The 19333-nt window shown below is 37.0% G+C and overlaps 3 protein-coding genes across 6 annotated transcripts; 2 read left to right on the top strand and 1 right to left on the bottom strand.

Moving 5' to 3' along the window:
* Positions 1-2234: 2234 nt before the first annotated feature.
* On the top strand, positions 2235-6675 carry LOC120251566 (serine/threonine-protein phosphatase PP1). Of its 4 annotated transcripts, none has more exons than XR_005533445.1 (5): positions 2235-2734; positions 4380-4939; positions 5353-5425; positions 5488-5565; positions 6391-6675. XR_005533445.1 is itself a non-coding variant. In XM_039260123.1 (4 exons), the coding sequence occupies exons 1-4, from the start codon at positions 2551-2553 to the stop codon at positions 6359-6361; spliced, it is 975 nt and encodes a 324-aa protein (XP_039116057.1). In that variant the 5' UTR covers positions 2235-2550; the 3' UTR covers positions 6362-6675. The 4 variants fall into 4 exon arrangements, 2 of the variants coding, with proteins under 2 accessions (XP_039116057.1, XP_039116058.1); XR_005533446.1 differs by having other exon boundaries at positions 6344-6675; XM_039260123.1 differs by having other exon boundaries at positions 5353-5565; positions 6344-6675.
* A 412-nt stretch (positions 6676-7087) lies between these two features.
* LOC120251083 (UDP-glycosyltransferase 73C6-like) lies at positions 7088-9016 on the top strand. Its single transcript, XM_039259624.1, has one exon. The coding sequence runs from the start codon at positions 7165-7167 to the stop codon at positions 8851-8853; it is 1689 nt and encodes a 562-aa protein (XP_039115558.1). The 5' UTR covers positions 7088-7164; the 3' UTR covers positions 8854-9016.
* Positions 9017-10277: 1261 nt separating this feature from the next.
* LOC120251643 (protein SGT1 homolog) lies at positions 10278-16277 on the bottom strand. The gene is made up of 10 exons (XM_039260240.1): positions 15895-16277; positions 14716-14785; positions 14053-14177; positions 13639-13795; positions 12295-12391; positions 12129-12194; positions 11841-11979; positions 11025-11119; positions 10816-10920; positions 10278-10676 (listed from the first exon to the last, which is right to left on the bottom strand). Exons 1-10 carry the CDS (start codon positions 16052-16054, stop codon positions 10569-10571), a joined length of 1122 nt encoding a protein of 373 aa, XP_039116174.1. The 5' UTR covers positions 16055-16277; the 3' UTR covers positions 10278-10568.
* Between the last annotated feature and the right edge of the window lie 3056 nt (positions 16278-19333).

The following is a 19333-nucleotide window of genomic DNA, read 5'->3' as shown; positions in this document are numbered from 1 at the left end:
CTCAAAGTTGATTTTGCTAAGGCCTTCGACACGGTCAACTGGGATAGTTTACTAGAGCTTCTGAGTGCCAGAGGCTTTAGTGACCGTTGGATTGGTTGGGTGCACTCTATTCTAAGATCTTCCAAAGCAAAATTCCTAATCAATGGATGTCAAAGCGGTTATGTTAGATACAGAAGGGGACTAAGGCAGGGGGATCCTCTTTCCCCTCTCCTTTTCGTCTTGGTTTCCGATGTCCTTAGCACCATAATTAATAATGCACTTAATTCGGGTATTCTCCATGGGGTGGCATTAGGTGCTTCCGGTGTCAAGATGTGTCATCTTCAATATGCCGATGACCTCCTTATCCTCACGACTGGAGGGGGGGGGAGGATCTCCGCATTATTAAGCTAATTCTGTATATCTTTGAGGGGCTAACAGGGCTTCGGGTTAATTCTGATAAAACCTGTTTATTTTCCTCTCATAAGAATCTCTTGCCAGATGTCTCCCTCACTAAGACTATCCATTGTTCTGCCGGATCTCTCCCACTTACTTACTTAGGGATCCCTATCTCTGGGGGGAGACCTAGAAAACAAGATTGGGACGGTCTCCTTAGTAAAATTCGTGGGAGGCTCGCCTCCTGGAAATCCAAGCTGCTTTCCTTTGGCGGTCGACTTACCCTGCTTAACTCGGTGCTAACATCGATCCCCAACTATTGGATGTCCATCTTCAAGTTACCTTCTTGGGTTATTAAAAGGATAAATAATATCAGAAGGGACTTCCTTTGGTCTGGGCCTGACACCTCCCATCGTAAAGTTTGTCTGGTCAGCTGGGCACGTTTGTGTCGTGCCAGAGATTAAGGGGGGTGGGGAATTCTAAATTTGCAAGCCTTCATTTATGCTCTTTTGGGTAAATGGTGGTGGAAGATTGCACTGGGCTCCCGATGGTGCGGGGAAAAAATTATTCGCGAGAATTACTTTAAAAGAAGCCCAATGTGGAATCTACATCACAAACAGTGTAGGCGTCGTTCGTTCTTTTGGAATGGTATCCTTCACATCCTTCCAGCTTTCAGATCTAACCTTAGCTCTGTCATTCACAATGGATCGTCCACTCTCTTCTGGCTAGACAATTGGTTGGAAGAAAATTCACCAGCAAACACCTGGCTACTTCTCTTCCATTGTTCGCTCAACAAGGATATGTCAGTCAGGGAGATGATCAGTAGGCTTGCTTTGACCCCCTCTGAGTCTTTACCACCTTTGCATTTGCTTCCCAACCTTTTTAATGTTCAATCATCTTCTGAGCACGATGAGAAAAGGTGGAAGCTCACATCGAATGGCAAATTCTCAGTCAAAACCTTCTACAATTTTTTGAATGATGGGGGAATTCGCTGTCAAATTACTCCTATCATCCTTAAGGGTTGTTGCCCCAAAAAGTTAACATTTTTCAATCGGGTCGGCTTGGGATAACAAAATCCTAACTTTGGATAACTTAGCCTCTGCGTCACTGTAATGTTCTTCCCTACGTCCCACTTGTGTGATGTGTTGTTCTGCAATTGAGACTAATGATCACCTCCTTATTCACTGCCCAGTGGCTTCTGCTATTTGGGGTTATTTTGGCAGGCTCTTCGGTGACCGGATGCCACCGAGAAGTCTTAAGGACCTCCGGGGCAACCTGGAGGAGGAGTGGACCTAAACCTTTGTGTTATTTTTGGGACTTACTTGTTAAGGCGATCTCTTGGTGTATTTGGCTTGAACGAAATGCTCGCATTTTCAATTCTACTTTTATGTCGCTTGCCTCTGTTATTATAAAAATTGATCATTCTGTCGATTCCGTGGTTTTTTTAGCGATCTGGGAGGCTAAGAGAGCTAAATTGGAGGATCCAGTTTCTAAAATCAAGAGGAGCCTGGAGTTCCTTACCTCTGCAGATGACGAGTTGGCCTTCCAGGCGGCGCGGCCGCCCGCCCAGGGAGAGTAGTCTGGTTGTTGTAGTCGGGTTCCTTTTGGATCCCCCCTTCCTCTGGGAACCCCTGCTTTGTGTTTTGTTTTCGTTTTTTTTTTGTGTTGTTGTTCTTCCACTCCTGGTGGTTGCTTTTGTTTCTTCCCCCTTTTTGTGGGGTAGACTTTCTTTTTCCTTTCTAATGCATTGTGGTTTATCCACTTTTTCAAAAAAAAAAAAATAATAATAAAATTACACAATAAATAAATAAATAAATAATTCGTATTTATCCACATGCGCGAAATGGATATTCAACACAAGAACCAACAGAGCCAAACGTGTGAGCCTCAAAGCTAGGGCTTCAAGAAAAATCGGCAAAGAGAAAGAGATACTGCTTCCTTTTAGAGGCGGGAACGCAACGAGCCATCAACGCCAGCACCACCTTCATCTCCTCCAAACCCTCCCTCTCTCCCTTTGTCCACCGCCCTCGATCTCCATTCCACCGCCCAAAACCTTCGATCACGCGCGCACAAGGACGGTTTCAGAAGCCACAGCGACTCGGGTATCATTACTGAGGTCAAGGAGGACTTGGAGGTTAGGGTTTCTAGGGTTTGAAGAAGAAGAGAAGCTGAAGAGGGATGCCGATGGATGAAAGTTTGTTGGACGATATTATACGGCGCCTGATCAACGCTAGGAACGGGAGGACGACGAAACAAGTGCAGCTGACGGAGGCGGAGATCCGTCAGCTTTGCGTTTCGTCGAAGGAGATCTTCGTTAGCCAGCCCAACCTCCTTGAACTCGAAGCCCCCATCAAAATCTGCGGTAAAGGATTTAAATTAAGTTTAATCTTTGATTCCGCTGCCATTTCAGCTCGATTTTTGAGTTTTAGTAGGGATTGGTTTTTAAACTGGTGGCCATTATTTGATGTCTTTGCTTTGCTGTAATTTTCACTTTTTTATGAAGTTCTGATTGTCCTGGTTCTCAGTTCTTGGTGATTGATTTCAGTGAAAAAATATATATATATATATATCTGCTTTTGAGGAGAAGTTGGAAAATTTGATGCAAGTTGTTGATTTTCATCAACTTGTAGGCTTTTTAGCATGAAGGTGGTTTCTTTTTTCCAGAAGGATTATTTCTCTACCTTTTGCTTGGATTTTCGTATTGTTTTCTTTAAGAAGTTATGGTCACTTCATCATTTAGTTTTCTTGGTAGTGTTTCAATGCGTTTGGTACAAGGTCAAAAATTTTGGTTACATTGTGTGCTTCAAGAAGAATGAGAACTCTGTCATGGTTAAAAAAGTATTTTATCTTTGCTGTTATTTGAAGTTTATCTTCATTTTCTCTGAATGGATATGGGAACTGCCATGGAACTTAATGGCGTGGGGATCAATGAATTGGGAATGGGGTTAAGAAGTCTGGTTTCAGTCTTTCAAAAAGGGTTATAAGTGTCTTTTATATTGCAATTTAATTTGGGGGTTATCAGGGTTGATAATACTTTTAGTAAATATTGGTTTGGAAAAATGGAATTGATTATTATAGATTGAGCAAACCTTAGATGTGCGGCTGCAATATGAGGTGATGGGAATTCCATGTATGTTTAGCAGCTTGCTGTAGAATTAAGCTAGAATCTTTATCAATTATCATAGGTGACAGGACTATTGTGTATCTTTGTGGTTAATAAATGATTTAGAATTTTGGATGATCATTATCCAAATTAGGAGTTGTCCTACTTCTTGAATTGCGTGATAGGTTTGTACCTGTTGTTATGGTTCTCTTATAGCAGAATGTATAGCTCGTCATGGAAGAGATTACTATGTAATTATCAATATCCTTATTCTTAGCGTAATCTGTGGTTGTATGAGGTTTTGTGATTATTATAAATAGTTATGTTTCATTTTTCACAAATTCAGTGTACAGTTTTTCAGTCAAAAATTCACAATCCTAGCCATTGATCATGTTCACATTCTATAAAACACTGTATATTACTTGGGTCACTTGTAACTTGTCTGAGTTGTGCTCTAATGTGAGGTTGACCCAGTTTTTCCCCCTTTGACATATTTAAAGACCAAGAGGCAAGCTTATCTGGATGGGCATTGAATATTCCTGAAGCACTTTTGTTATGAAAGCTTCCAAACAGCTATTGGTTTTTAGCATAAATTAGTTGAGGATGATCAATTTGGATGTATAACCACAAGAGTACCAAGACATCATCATCCTAGATTGCTATGTTTTTGCAATAATTATCATTATTCTCAATGGTCTGATTGTGCAGAATTAACCTCTGCTTGTTTGTTCAATGTGTACCTCATCAGTGTTCCTTGCCCTCGGATGCCCTTGTGCAGCTACTATTTTGGAACTGGAAGTTTTGGTATTCTAGAAATATGTTTGGCATCTGATTGCAATTGGGATTTTATTATTGAAGCTGTTTAAGAATTTCTAATATATTTTTTTCCTTTTCTCATTTACAGGAGATATACATGGTCAATATTCTGATCTTCTGCGATTGTTTGAATATGGTGGGTTCCCACCAGAAGCTAATTACTTGTTTCTTGGGGATTATGTTGACCGTGGAAAGCACAGTATAGAAACCATATGCCTTCTCCTTGCTTATAAAATAAAATATCCTGAAAATTTCTTTTTGTTAAGAGGCAATCATGAATGCGCATCCATCAACCGCATCTATGGGTTTTATGATGAGTGTAAGAGAAGGTTCAATGTGCGGCTTTGGAAAGTTTTCACTGACTGCTTCAATTGCCTTCCTGTTGCTGCTCTTATTGATGAAAAGATCCTCTGCATGCATGGTGGGCTGTCTCCTGATCTGAAAAGCCTGGATCAGATTCGAAATATTGCTCGGCCTGTGGATGTGCCAGATCAAGGTCTCCTATGTGATCTCTTATGGGCTGATCCGGATAAAGATATTGAGGGTTGGGGAGAAAATGATAGAGGTGTCTCTTACACTTTTGGACCTGACAAAGTTGTTGAGTTTCTTCAAAAGCATGACTTGGACCTCATCTGCCGAGCTCATCAGGTAATTTTTCAATTAAAATGGTTTGCATGCCTATGTGATCAATAACCTTGTTAGGTCTTGCTGAGCATTCTCCACATACTTCTACCATAGTTATCTCAGGGATAGGTTCATATTTTAAATTTGAGTCTCCTAGTAAATTATATATGTGTCGAGGCATCTCACTGGACTCCATGTTTTTTGACTCTGCTTCATGCCATTCAACTTTTCATAATCTCAAGGATAATTCATAAAACTACATCTAACATAGCTTCATGTTTCACATGCTTTTTGCTATGTTGATTTGCCTGCACAATCACAGTTCCTTGTGCAGATGCGTGCCTCTTGAGTTCTTGTGCAACTGAGGATGGGTTGTTTTCCTCTTCTTCTTCTTTGAAGTATATTTGCATATTTTTCTTAATCATGATTTTGATCAGGTTGTTGAAGATGGTTATGAATTCTTTGCGAAAAGGCAGCTGGTTACTATATTTTCTGCCCCTAATTATTGTGGTGAGTTTGACAATGCTGGTGCTATGATGAGTGTAGACGACACTTTAACTTGTTCATTTCAGATACTCAAACCATCTGATAAGAAAGGAAAAATGGGATTTGGGAATAACATGTTGAGGCCAGGAACACCTCCTCGAAAGGTAAGCTGACTATTCCCAGAAGATTCTTGCTTGAGGGCATCATTCTCCGGTTATTTTTTGAACTTCAGTATGGAATGGCTATTTACCTTACCTCAGATTCTCAGTCAGATTTTCTGTTATTATTTTGATGCTTAGCACGTTGAGTCAACCTGATTTTTATTTTGAATGCCAGTCTTAATTTATGTATGAGAAATAACTATATTTTCTGATATTAGTCATATTACTTGTTTCTATGTTGATAAACTACATGTGCCTTTTCCCCATATTTTTTCCAATACCAACTGTATTGAAATTTCTCTGAACGAACCCAACAAACTTCTCAAAATCTTATTCGAATAAATGCCCTCACACATTTCCCCATGATAAAATTTGTTGGATCTATAGAATTATTCAATGCTTTGCCATCTGAGATGTACTCTACTTTCGGCTTGGACACTGTTGTCTGGGATATTTAAATTATCAAAAGGAGCAAATACTGGTACTTACAATGTTCTAGTCTGTACTATCACAAATGCAGTCACTTGAAAGAAGTTAGGCTTGCGCTGAATAAGATATGACATGCATCTGCAAGTATTTTATTAAGATTTAGCCTCATAACCATATGTGTATTTGGATTGCCCCAAGTAGCAAATCATATTTGAACGTTAAATTACAGGCTTATGCTTTATCTACATCAACAGTGCCATGTTCCTAATCAACATTCATATGATTTGCTTGCATGCATATATCTTGTTTCACTTAGTTTTATTTACCGAGAATTTTTGTATGGTCCTTCAAGATTCCAAGAAATTTGTGAAGCCTCCATATGATGAGTTCACTTGGCAGGGTGGGCGAAGTTGAGTTTATGTGCAGCCGCCGTCAGAACTACATGACATTATTTTCTGTTTCAGCAAATTCGAACACAACTGTTATGCGGTTGAGAGATGCAATTGTGTCCTGGTGGATTCAAGTGGATGCTTTCTATTCTCACTTGCATGGCCACTGGCCTGAATTTGTAAAGCAACATGAAAAGCTGGCTTTTCTCTTGCTTGATTTCTTTTAGTTGTATGTTTCTTATGCTCTCTTTCTGTGTGTGTGTGTGTGTGTGTGCGTGTTTAACCTAATTCTTTCTTCGGGGTTGGTTTGTTTGCTTGCTTGCTTGCATACCCTACGATGAACATAGGTACTCACTAATTTATCCTTGTAAAAGGTTTTAAAAAAAATATCCTTGTGAAAGTCATATTTGCTAAAAAATAGTTTCACAAAGCAATGATATTTGTTTATATGCTCTAGTTTATGAGGAAAAAATATTATTAAAAAACAATTTTTATTCATTTTCCTTTTTTCTTCATTTTGAAGGAAAAAATTAATTAAAAAAAAAATTAATTTTGACCATCTGCTCTTTTGCCAAGTGAGAGGCTGAGTGATGAATTGATGAATTTTCTAATATGCATGGGGCGTGAAGGTGATTTGTTCATCTTATTGATTTTTTTTTTTTAAATTGTTAATTATAAAAAGTAAATATTGATCCATGGATAGACAGATATTTTTGCAATTACAGGTTGTACAAGCAAATTTCTCCTCTCTCTCTCTCTCTCTCTCTCCAAAGCCACCCTTGTGATGGCGTCCGTCCATTCAAAATTGCTTTTATCATGCGTCACTCCTCAAAAGCTAAAGCAAATAATGCCGTCTGATGTGGTTCTCACTCAAAACACTCCCTCTCGGTCCCACCAGTTCAACCCCTCCAACTCTACAAGGCTACAACTCCCTCGGCACCGGTACCCAACTCCTCTACTCGATCAATTCTTAATGGCCGCAAAGGAGACTGAATACAAAGCTCACATAGTCCTTGTTCCACTGATGGCCCAAGGCCACATCATCCCCATGATTGACATTGCTCGCCTTCTCGCTCACCGCCCTGGCGTTCTCACCACTTTCGTCACCACACCTCTCAACGCCGCCCGCTCCCGCCCCGCCATCTCCACCATCCTCTCCTCCTCCCTCCCCGTCCGCTTCCTTGAGCTCCCTTTCCCTTGCTCCGCCGCCGGCCTCCCCGACGGCTGCGAGAACATTGACCTCATCCCTTTCCCCGACACCGAAGACATCGACCTCCTCCGCCCCGCTTTCCTCCTCGTCAAGAACTTCTTCTTCGGCACCGCTCTCCTCCGCGACCCTCTCCTCTCCCTTCTCCGCCAACAACACCCTTCTCCGACGTGCATCATCGCTGACGTCTGCCTCCCTTGGTTATCCGACGTCGCCGAGGCTCTGCGCATCCCGCGCTTCATTTTCCACGGCCAATGCTGCTTCTCCCTCGCCTGCTACCTGAGCATCCATCTCAACGGCCTTGACCGAACTATAACCGACGAGACCCAGCGTTTCCTCGTTCCCGGCTTACCTCAGCCTATTCACGTCAACAAGACTGAAGCTCCCGGCTTCTTTAGCATGCCTGGCTGGGAGAAGCTCCGCAAAGACACCATCGACGCCGAGCTCTCCTCTGACGGTATCGTTTTGAATACTTTTAACTCTTTGGAGGGTGAATACATTGAGTACTACGAGAAAACGTTAGGGAAAAAAGCTCTGGCGATTGGACCTGCGTCTCTTGCTAACAGAGACGTGTCTAGCATGGCTATGAGAGGGAACAAAACCGCCATTGATGAGCAACAGTGCTTGAACTGGCTAGACTCCAAGGATCCAAGGTCAGTCATTTTCGTTAGCTTCGGCAGCCTTGCTTTAGTAAAACCTCTGCAACTCATGGAGATTGGGTATGGATTGGAAGCATCTGGGAGTCCATTTATATGGGTGATCAAAGAGTGTGAGAAATGGCCGGTGATGGAGCAGTGGGTGGCGGAGCTGAAGGAGAGGACGGGTGACCGGAGTTTGATAATCATAGGGTGGGCGCCTCAGGTGGTGATACTGTCACACGTCGCTGTCAGTGGATTCTTGACACACTGTGGATGGAACTCGGTGCTTGAAGCGGTGAGTGCCGGCGTGGTTATGGCGACGTGGCCGCGGAACTCGGACCAGTTCCTGAATGAGAAGCTGGTGGTGGAGGTGCTGAGGATTGGGGTGAGGGTGGGTGGGAAGCCGCCGAGCTATGTGGCCATGAGTAAGTGGAATGTGGTGGAGAGGGATGTGGTGGAGAAGGTGGTGAGGAGTTTGATGGATAAGGGGAAGGAAGGGGAGGAGAGGAGGGAGAGAGCTAGGGAGCTTGGAGTGAAGGCTAGGATGGCAATGGAGGAAGGTGGTTCTTCTTGGGTGGATTTGAGTAGGCTTGTTGATTTGGCATCTGTGCATGTTGTTAACAAATAACAAGGGTTTTGATGAAAATTAAGCGCCTTTGGTGGAGTTTCACTTGCCGCAGCAAATAGCAATATGTGAGTAAAGAATGCATTATCTTGTCGTTCAAGGACAGTAATTTAGTTACTTAACAACTTTCATGGTAAATATTTAGAGTTCTGACTCGCTTTTAATATATGATTCAGATATTATTCAGATATTAATAATAATAATAATAATAATAATAATAATAAAAGTGGGTACATTTGAAATAGCTTGTCTACATTCTCCCTTGAAAAAAAAAACTGTTATGTTAACAAATCTTAACTATTTTTAAATTTAAGAGATTTTCTAATAATAATATATTAATTATTTATTTGTTTTTTATAAAAATGGATAAACTTTTGCAGAAAAATATACTGATGCATATAACAAATATGTTAAAAAAATTAAAAATAAGCTAGCACATCCTTGCCTATGAAAGCCTATGAACCTTTTTGACCTTTGTTAGAATTTTATAAATATATATACAAGTGAGCCCATAACGTTGGACGGTGTAATATTATTATTTCTTTTTTTATAATTTTGGGACTTATATTTGTGGTTTTGCACCCAAAAAAAAAACCTCAAAACTCGATGGTTTAATAAAAAAAAATATATAAAAATCTAGACCTTTTAGACTCCATCCCAATAAAAACAGCATATGCCTAGAAAAAAAAAATCTCCTGTTCCAAAAATTTGAAACGCAAGAACAAGACAAAATGATAAGTTGTTACTAAAAACATGTAATCAATTGAACTTGAGAAAGATGAGGATGTTAGAAATGATAGTGTGAGATAATAATTTCACAACAGACAAAACCTAAAAGTGTAAGTAGGATCACATCAATAATTTTGAGATTTTTGGTATATTGAGTTCCATTTGAGCTTATCATAATCCAATCATTTAGCAAGGTTCACTAATACAAACAACCTGACTTGTGTATTTTGTTAAAATAAAAATAAGATATAAAAACATGACACGACAGTCAACAAGAAAAGAAGGATGATTTTCACTGTTACTTTCATCTATAAAGATAGCCGAGTTTCTTTATGAGAGTCAATAGTCACTTGCTTCACCCTCTTGATCATGAAAGCTACGTCAAATTAGAACAATAATAAAAAAAATCAATATCACTTATCAATTTTAAACGAATACAATCTTTATCTTCTAATTCATTCAAACCAGAGATTCCAATTCCCATCCATGCATAGTTTCTTTTAATTACAGCAACAAAAATTAACAAGAAACTAATTTTTAATAGAATGTCATATCAAACATGTAAAAATAGGGTACCCTGTTTTTCATTACGTCAAATATAAAGCACAAAAACGAGGAAGAAGGGAGCAAATGTTGGTAACAAAATGGCAAGCACTGAAAGATTTACTCAGATATATTTCCTTTTCCGGGAAAAAAAATTAAAATAACACAAACTTATATGTTAACGAGTGGGCGTGCACAAACTGGTTGACAAAGGTTACATTATTCAGAAAAAAATACTGAACAGTTCTGACTACAGTTCAACGAAAATAAATAAGGCACAAACTCGGCAAAAGTTTACAAACACACCATTATCATGCGGATGTCCATTAATAGCAAAGCCAGTGCAATTGCAACAATTGGATCCCAAGCGAAAATTTACAAGTGAATGTCATTGGAATCAGAATGGGAAAGACCTGACTAGCCCTCTCCAATGAGTTGGGATTATGTCAATACTCCCACTTCTTAAGCTCCATTCCATCTGGTGGGCTTCCTTCTACTTTCTTTGTTCCAACATCCTTCCAATTTGTGGACAGAACTGTACCGTTTGATTCCACCTATAAAATAACAGACGAGAAAACAAAATTAAACACTGTACTGACAAACTCAATAGATTGCAACCAGAGCTTCCAAGATTGTTTAATGATAGATATATAATGGCGAAAGTTCTATTAGTACGAACTAGGGACTACTTACAAATGATTTCATCATTGCCCGCCTCATGTCTTCATCACCATCTCTGTAAATATCACGGAATAGCTTATTCAGCGCTGCGTCGCCTTCTAGCTTCTCATCTTTTTCCTGAAAGTAGCAATAAGGGACAATAATTCAGTAACAAACATATGAAGCTTCATACAACATGTCTGAGTTTAGACCCCAAAATGAAATACAAGTGGTGCATCTACCTGCTTTTTCACTTCCGCCTCCAGTTTATCCCAATTAACTTTGTTTTTTGAAGATGGATAAGAAGGTCTGGTAGAGGATTTAGTAGTATCCACACCTATCAAGAAGACATAAGGATAAGATTTCCATTAGTATTTACTGTATCAAATGCCTGGAAGAGAAGAACATATGTGAACCTCATGAAACTTTTAAGTTAAAAGGATTAGGGAGGATGATTGCCTCCATTCCTATGAGTCATGCAGAAGTCAGGCAAGCAAAGCCATCAGAAAGCACTTCGAAATGATATCTTGCTTGATCACTTCAACAACTATAAATGTCAGAAGCAGAAAAAATATAACATGCAATTACACAGCACAACAGACAGGTCTTTAAATATATAACCAATGAGTACAACAACCCAATAACAAATGGATTCTAAAATAAGTTGCACCAACCACTCCTTGTTGAAGAAATTGGGTTTGGCGAACAGAATTACAATAAAAATTTATTAAGCTGTCTCTTTCATCACAGTTATAAAATTATGGCCACCATTTAATTTTCAGTTTAACCTGGAAAAGATAGACAAATGCTCAGGAAAGATTACATGGATGAGAAATGAAATGATTTGCATTTTTAAATCCCGATTGCATTACAAAAGACTTTAAAAAAACACACAAAAAATAATAAAGACAAGAATCAGCTAATGCTGAACTAGAAACAACACTTGATAAGGTGGAGCATAACATACTTCACGCATAAAGAATAAAGCAGAGTAGGCATATTCTGAAGAAAAGCTAAACATGTAAAGCGACATGACATAAACAAGGACAGGGACATACCAGGTGACACAATTCTTTTCTGTGCCGATGATTTCTCTTTGCTAAATTCCAAACTTGGCCATGCGGTTGCTTCAGCCTTTGCCAGACGAATTTCGATTTTGGAAGCGAACACTTTATATGTGCTTTTTTCAGGTAAAATCTACTTTTCAGCAAACAAATTAGTACATGAGGCTAAGATTTTCAAATATGGCTCAAGTTCCGACAGAGAGTTAAGGAGAAAACACAAATTACAATATCAAAATGTATAAAGAAACTGTAGTCTATCCAGACTAATATTGTAAACGCTACCTTTCCAAATAACCGAGGTTGAAAATGATAAGCTTCTTCTCCAGGAACATCGATGGTGACACTTAACTGAAATATGGGTGATTAAGGAATTGCTTATTAGAATAAAAAAAAAAAGCGGCTGATCTGATGACAAAAGAAATAATGTAAGAAATGTAGGAAAGCTTACTATTTGTTCACCAAAGTCAACTAGCACTCTTTCAGCTGGGATGCCCTTGGCAAAAATAGTCAACACCACCTCTGCTGTAGAGTTATAGTAGTCATGTCTGGATTACAAGGGACACCCTAATCAGTTCCACAAGATAGAAACATATTTGAAAAGAATCTATGCGATAATGAAATAAATTAGATTTCCAGATGAATACTGATTGCCAGCTACCATTAAAAGACCTGTGAAATGCTAAATAATGTTCAAATCATTTAGGCAAAACAAAACAGTTTAACACTAATATAAAAAAAAGGAACAAAATATGCAAGCTACTGATTTTCAAGCTTCATAGTTTATAACCAGTACATCACAGTGGCAGACAAACAAGGCAATGGACAATACACAATATTCTGATTAGATCAGTGATTAAAATTACTCTGAATAGAGGTTCCCAACCAGAATGTCAGGCGACATATTTAAGATGAACATTCATTATCAATAATAATGAATTGCAACTCCTCAAGAAACTCAACTTCAACCACAAGCATTTTACTCTCATCTCTCGATCCACAGCTCTAGGTCAGTTAGTTTGTGATCTCAAGGGGCCAACCTCCCATTTGGTTCTGGAATCTATTCTTTAAATAGAATTGTTAATGTTGAGATTCATTACTTTTTACACCACAAAATAACAGACAGATCAGCAAATAATCAGCATTTTGTTATAATTACCAGAGAAGTTTACAAAAACTGATACATCTTTTGAGTGTCAATACTAAATAGACAATACATGTAAAGCGATTTAGGAATTATTAAGCAATAATACAGTAGCCTTTCTTGCACGCTAAACCATATAATCATGACATCAGCAACTAACTAGGCGTATCAGAGTTTATTAACCTTATGGACAGTAATGCTGACTATTTTGGTATAAATGTTGTGGGAAGCAACTATATGTAATATGGATTTTAGTTTTGGAGTTCAAGCATAAAAACAAATTACTGAGCTTCCGGGCATTAAACTAATTCAGCTCCACTATAGGAAATCACATCAACTATTCAATTCAAATAATAGTGATGAGGTAAAAGCTTGCTCTCTCAAATACTGCCAATCGCCAATCATTTCCTTTATTATTTGGAGTTTCAAATCTCAAGGCCTTTCTTTTAACTTACTCAACCATTGTTAAGATCCAAAAACTAAATTTCCAATCAGATCACTCATTTCCATAGACTGTTTATATTTACTTATACATTACTATTATTTCAAAAACTCAGCATAATATCACATGAAGGATAAGAAAGTTAATGTCTTAACCCTTGATAAATGTTATGCAAGAAAGACACCCTAGCATTAGAATCTCTGAAGTACCTGTATTTCAGCTTGTTTTGCTGCAAGTTCAACTGTTCTGACATCTCATGTGCTTGTCCAGAGTTGTTTTCACCATTGGTAACCATATGGGTTGTCGATGATAAAAGTGTAGCAGCAGCATCAGGGATCACCTTCGCTGGTGAGTTCTTGGTCTCCTCTGCAGTAACAAATCACGCAAGACAAAATAGAATCAAATTCTAAATCACAAGGCAAGCATGTGGCGGCGAACCACCTTGCATGCCGTCAATAGGCCATAATTACTTCCCAAGACGCAAATTACTAGTAACAAGGCTATCATAACAAACCCATTTGGGTAGGAATTATATCAGGGAGAATTATTAATATTAAGAATAATCATAGATGAAAAGGGACACTTTGGCTTCCATCAATGGAAATTAGGATTGCAGCACATACCCTCAATGTGCTTTTCACATTCCTTAATTAATCTAACAAATCTTGGTTCTGTAGGTGCCAAATCTAGGCCTGCTTCAAGTGCTGCTTTTGCAGTGTGATACTCTTCAAGCTTGATACATGCCGTGCTGTCAAATGAACCAAATAAACCAGATATTGAGGAATTCCAATAAAAAAGGCAAAAAGGTGCCTGGTTAAACAGGCTTTACGTAATGTTAGGCCAAAAATAACAAGCATAAGCAAAATGTGAAGACAATGTAGAACAAGGGAAAAATTATAGCTATTTCGATGAAATTGAAGGACTTGCCCTCATTGAATCATATATGCCAAAATAGAAGAATCAAGGAACCAGAAAATTGACCTAAAGTCAGAAATAAAGGTGCCATCCGGCACATCCTTACCTAGATACTTACCAAGATCGAAAGAAATGAATACAGATAATATACCAACCAAAAGCTATGTAATTGAATGAAAATTACTTTAACCATGCAACCATACCAATCTCGCTAGGCAAAATTTGCCAATGATCAGTCTGTCTAATTCATAAAATTCATATGTTGGTAAGGAAATAATATTAGGAAGCAAGTAAGGAAAATTGTTCTCTTTTCAACAATTCTAATGGCTTGATACAGAAAGGAAGCAATCCACAGATAATATTATGCTAACCCTTTCCGCAAGTAAGCTTTAGACATTGAAGGATCCAATTCAATTGCTCTGCTAGCATCAGCAACGGCCTCTGCAAAGAAATTGTCATGAAATACTTTATTCATTTTTTCATAATCCAAATAAAAATATCCATTATCATAGCTTATGCGCTACATTTAAGGGGGATACTAAAGTTATGCACACGAACAAAGGAATTCTTTTTCTTAAATTAAGAGAAAAACCAAATGTGCTGCCCACATCAAATCAATTTACTTGGAGCTGAAAAACAAAACGCTTCTGACCATGAACAGAAAATTAAGACAAAAGGCCATAAATAGAGCACAAAATGTTGAATAAGATAAAACTAACAAGACATTGGCAATCCTATATGCACTAGATCCCCTTTGTCAGATGAACAAGAAAAAGAAAGACAAAGACCAAAGGATGAACAAGAAAAAATAAAGAAAAAGACCAAAGTAATAAAAAAGAAAGCAGAACCATAAATTTTTGCGCCTCTAAATGCTAGACAAACCAAAACTAACGATGCCGACGCAAAACAGGAACAAAAAAGTGAAATTACAAAAAAACTTCCTCGAGGAAACATAGCGTGTTTAGCGCCTACCGTTGTTTTTACAGTAAGCCTCATCATTTCTACTCCTTACTGCAGATCACATAAAAAAGTACAAATGCCAATCACCTAATAAAAAGGTATGTGCAACATAACCACATTCTACAATAGTAAGACTTTGCCACGCAATAACATTAACAACTTAGAACAACAAAAAAAAAAAAATATTTTGTCTAACAAACACTAGCAAAAACTGAACGCTTTCCTAATATGCACACAATAGGTTAGATCTTAACAAAACACGATAGGTAATCCCCAAGCTTTAACATCACTTTTTCGCCAAAAACGAAAAAAAAATTTATCATTATGATTCGTTGGTGACATAGTTAAATTTCAAGCAAGACTCAAACTTGATCCATCTCCTAGTGTGCTTACAGCGTCAAGGACACATAAGCTAAACACACTCTTAATCTCCGCATTATCTCTACGTCGTCCGAGAGAGCTCAATTCAGTTGAAAATTAAAACAAAAACAAAGAATCAAACACCAAACCAAAACAAAAAGCCTCGAAAGAATCATCCAAACAACAAGAGACACAGAAAGGCATTGCTTCAAGAGGCGAGAACCAAGTACCAGTGAAACTCCCAAGCTTGATGTAGGCCTGGGCGCGGTCAGCGAAGAGATCAGCGTTGTTAGGGTCGAGCTCAATGGCCTGGCCGTACAACCCGACGGCGAGCTCGAAGTCATCGTCAACGAATGCCGCTTTAGCCCTCTTTTCGAGATCCGTCGCCATCACCAAGGTAAACCAAGCAAGAGAGCAAGAGAGCAAGAGAGCGAGAGAGAGGGAGAAGGGGAACTGCAACGAAACGGAGATCAAAGAGAGGAAGGAGAACTGGAGCACGGGAGCAAGAGAGATGCAATAGAAAAGAGCGAAAGCTATTAAGGAACTGAAGAAGAAGATGCCCGATGACCAGAGTCTTCCAATGTTCTGGAGAATTCCAAGAAAAAAAACCCCCACTTTAAAATAACACAAGTTGGTTTCATAGTAATAACTCAAGAAAATGCATCTAACTTTTAACTTTCCCCGAATTGTCCAGGAATTGGTGAAGTAACGCTGTGGATTTTTTTTTTTTTTTGGCCCCAAAAAGTGGTAAAAATTAAATTTTAATAAAAAAAATTAAAAATTAGATAGATGAATAAAATATTAAAAATTATAATTTTAATGCTATTGGCATCGGGTCTCTTGCGTAGGGTGTTCGCCTCGAGTGTCAACGTGGCTCCCCGAGTTCGATCCCCATCTTACGCAAGGTGAGAGCACGGTTCGGTGGTGAGCACTGCTCCTCCACGTGTTTGTCCCTGGTTCCTACGCTTGTCGTCTTTCTAAAAAAATATATATATATTTAATGCAAACATATTAAAGTACATATATAAATTAAAAATAAATAAATAAATAAATGAAAGCGGGATAAGAAACTCATATTAACTAGTCATATATTTATATGGGCTGTGAAAAAAAATTAAAAAAACAGAATACAGAAAATATACATGATATAAAAAAAACAATCGTTATGGGAATAAATAGATCATTCAATAATGATTAAAGATGTCTCAATAATTAATATAGATGGTAACTATTAATTAACTAGTTTACGGATTTGGTGTTGTTAAAAATAGACATATCAAGAAAATTTATGTTTCTTTTGATTGTGAAAATAGAAGTGGATTTCTCAAACTTAATTATGTCTCTCTCAACAAATGAATATATAATCAATTTTTATTGTGCTTAAAAAATTATAAGAATATGGTTTCATTGTTATAATAACAATAATAATCATAATAAAAATGGAATCATTGTTTTGTGACTTTTGATGCTGAATCACATGTGAATTAATTAATGTAAGATGTGGTTTAATTAAATTTAAACTGTACTGGTCCTTGGTAACAAAATGTTAAAGTGATGCTCTATTAAATAGATATTTTATTCAGATTTATATAATATTTAAAAAATGGCTTTTATTTGTTCAAAACTTAGATTAGAGATTTGGATTAGAGCTTTTTACTTAAATTTTGGGTAAAAGTTCAACAGGTTATTCCTGTCTGACAAGGGAGCAATTTATTTATTTTAGTGCAAGTAACAAAGTTAATCAGATGCATATTCTTGTATTCATCCCCTGTTTTTGAAATGTGTGATAAACTTATTTCACATCATCTCAAGACTTTGAGTGTTTACTTATTCATGACCTTTTCATTTAAATTTTTGAAATTTTCTTGTTTAAAGCAGCAAAAAAAGTTGTATTTTAGATTGTTAAAAAAAAATTGCTATCTCTCCTCACTTTTGGTGATAAGAGTTTCCTATTTTGTACTGTCTTTCCCTTTTCAATAAAGTTATGGTTTATCCACATTTATTTCAAAAAAAAAAAAAAAATTGCTACTTGTCCATCCACATACAGTAAAAGTGAAAAGCATAAGCTAGAACCCAAAGACATTGACAAGAGAGGCAGTTTAGCCCCCTAACTTTGCCTTCAGTTATTATAGTAAAACATTTGAATGTTTGTTAAATAAATTATTGTATTTACGTCATAGGAATGGTAATTTTCTTTGATAATTATTTTTTAAAATTCATTTTATGATCGCATGACATGTTCTCACGATTTTTGTATTTGCCTTCAATTCATCCCGGTAGACTTTTAGGTTTTATTTTACTTATATTTTTATATAAACATAAATAAATCATAATTTTTAATTATTATTGTGTGAGGAAATTAAATTTTAAATCTCTAACTGAAGAAAATAATAATAATTTATCACTATTGAAGTGATTTGTTTTGTCTACATGTCTCTTTTTAGCACTACGTAATCATGCTTTGTTTGGTATGTACGCATATGTTTACTTAACAAAATTATATTTTATTAATGTTAATACAAAACATTATTTAATAAATTTTTTAAAGTGAACAAATCACGAATTCATCAAAAAAAACTGGGACTAAGATACAAAAGATTAAACAAGGGAACAGTCCCGATCACCAAAAATAAAGGTCAAAAAAACACAAAAAGAAAAAGAAAAATAAAAAAAAACATCATTCAAACTGAAAATAATAAGACGTTTGTGAATTAGCTTACTAGAACCGATCAAGTGAGGGGTTCTTTAATAAAAATTCATAATGACGGTAGAAGCAATAAGTTCTCCAATTAAATCAACGCAAATTAACCTCAAGGCCATAAGCAAGGTGATACGTAAAGTAATCCAATGAATCATTTGAACTTGAAGAAGCCTCCACATGAAATCAATGTATAAAACCACGCATGCAAAACGCAAAAGCACCAAAAGTCATCTACATATTTAAAGCTAATGGGGTTGCTCTCTTTAAATTTTAAAGTGCATCGCTTACCCTCTTAAGTAACCTTGGATCCTGTGTTCATTGCTGGCATGATTAGATGCTTGTATTTAAATTCCAAGCATTTAGTGAGCACATGTTAGACATCCATGTTATTCATTATATTTATCTTCGCAAATGGGAGAAAAAAAAATCATTTGAAAATTAAATTAATGTAATATATTCTATTAATCATTGACTGAGAATTGGAGTCATTGGACCATTATGTTAAACAAAACAACTTGGGATCCAGCCGACCAAGTCACAGGACATTAATTAAGTTAATATATATAATACAATGATAATGCTTACCTAGAACTTTGATGGTAGGCAAATAAATAATAAATAATGGAGATGGTGACATGGGTAGTGTGATTTCACGGAACATCCATGAAAGACCTCTACGCAACTCTTTAAAAATTTCACATAAGAGGGTAGATGATTTCCAATTTGTGTATGAAAAGAGCAATCTTTTTATTATATTTTAGGAAGACCCTATAATTATTGTTATTTTTTATTTTTTATTTTTACAGTTAAGTAATGTATGAAAAATTTGTATATCTTATAACCGCAATAAATGAGTGGTAGTATTTTTAAATCTTATATGGAAAGTCGAATATTCAACTTCCTTCAATCATTATATTTAGTGATTTGAAATTTCAAAGTATGGTTAAGAATTTAATGCATGTATGTAG

Source organism: Dioscorea cayenensis, chromosome 20 (assembly GCF_009730915.1).
Source record: "Dioscorea cayenensis subsp. rotundata cultivar TDr96_F1 chromosome 20, TDr96_F1_v2_PseudoChromosome.rev07_lg8_w22 25.fasta, whole genome shotgun sequence".
In the NCBI taxonomy this organism is placed as follows: Eukaryota; Viridiplantae; Streptophyta; class Magnoliopsida; order Dioscoreales; family Dioscoreaceae; genus Dioscorea; species Dioscorea cayenensis.
This window is presented reverse-complemented; position numbering and strand designations above follow the sequence as displayed.

Coding starts and splice junctions, on each gene's coding strand:
- LOC120251566 (XM_039260123.1), top strand. CDS start 2,551: ATGCCGATGGATGAAAGTTTGTTGGACGATATTATACGGCGCCTGATC. Junction 2,735..4,379: donor AGCCCCCATCAAAATCTGCG/GTAAAGGATTTA, acceptor TCTCATTTACAG/GAGATATACATGGTCAATAT. Junction 4,940..5,352: donor TCATCTGCCGAGCTCATCAG/GTAATTTTTCAA, acceptor GATTTTGATCAG/GTTGTTGAAGATGGTTATGA.
- LOC120251083 (XM_039259624.1), top strand. CDS start 7,165: ATGGCGTCCGTCCATTCAAAATTGCTTTTATCATGCGTCACTCCTCAA.
- LOC120251643 (XM_039260240.1), bottom strand. CDS start 16,054: ATGGCGACGGATCTCGAAAAGAGGGCTAAAGCGGCATTCGTTGACGAT. Junction 14,178..14,715: donor AAAGCTTACTTGCGGAAAGG/GTTAGCATAATA, acceptor TTCATTTGACAG/CACGGCATGTATCAAGCTTG. Junction 10,677..10,815: donor GGGCAATGATGAAATCATTT/GTAAGTAGTCCC, acceptor GTTATTTTATAG/GTGGAATCAAACGGTACAGT.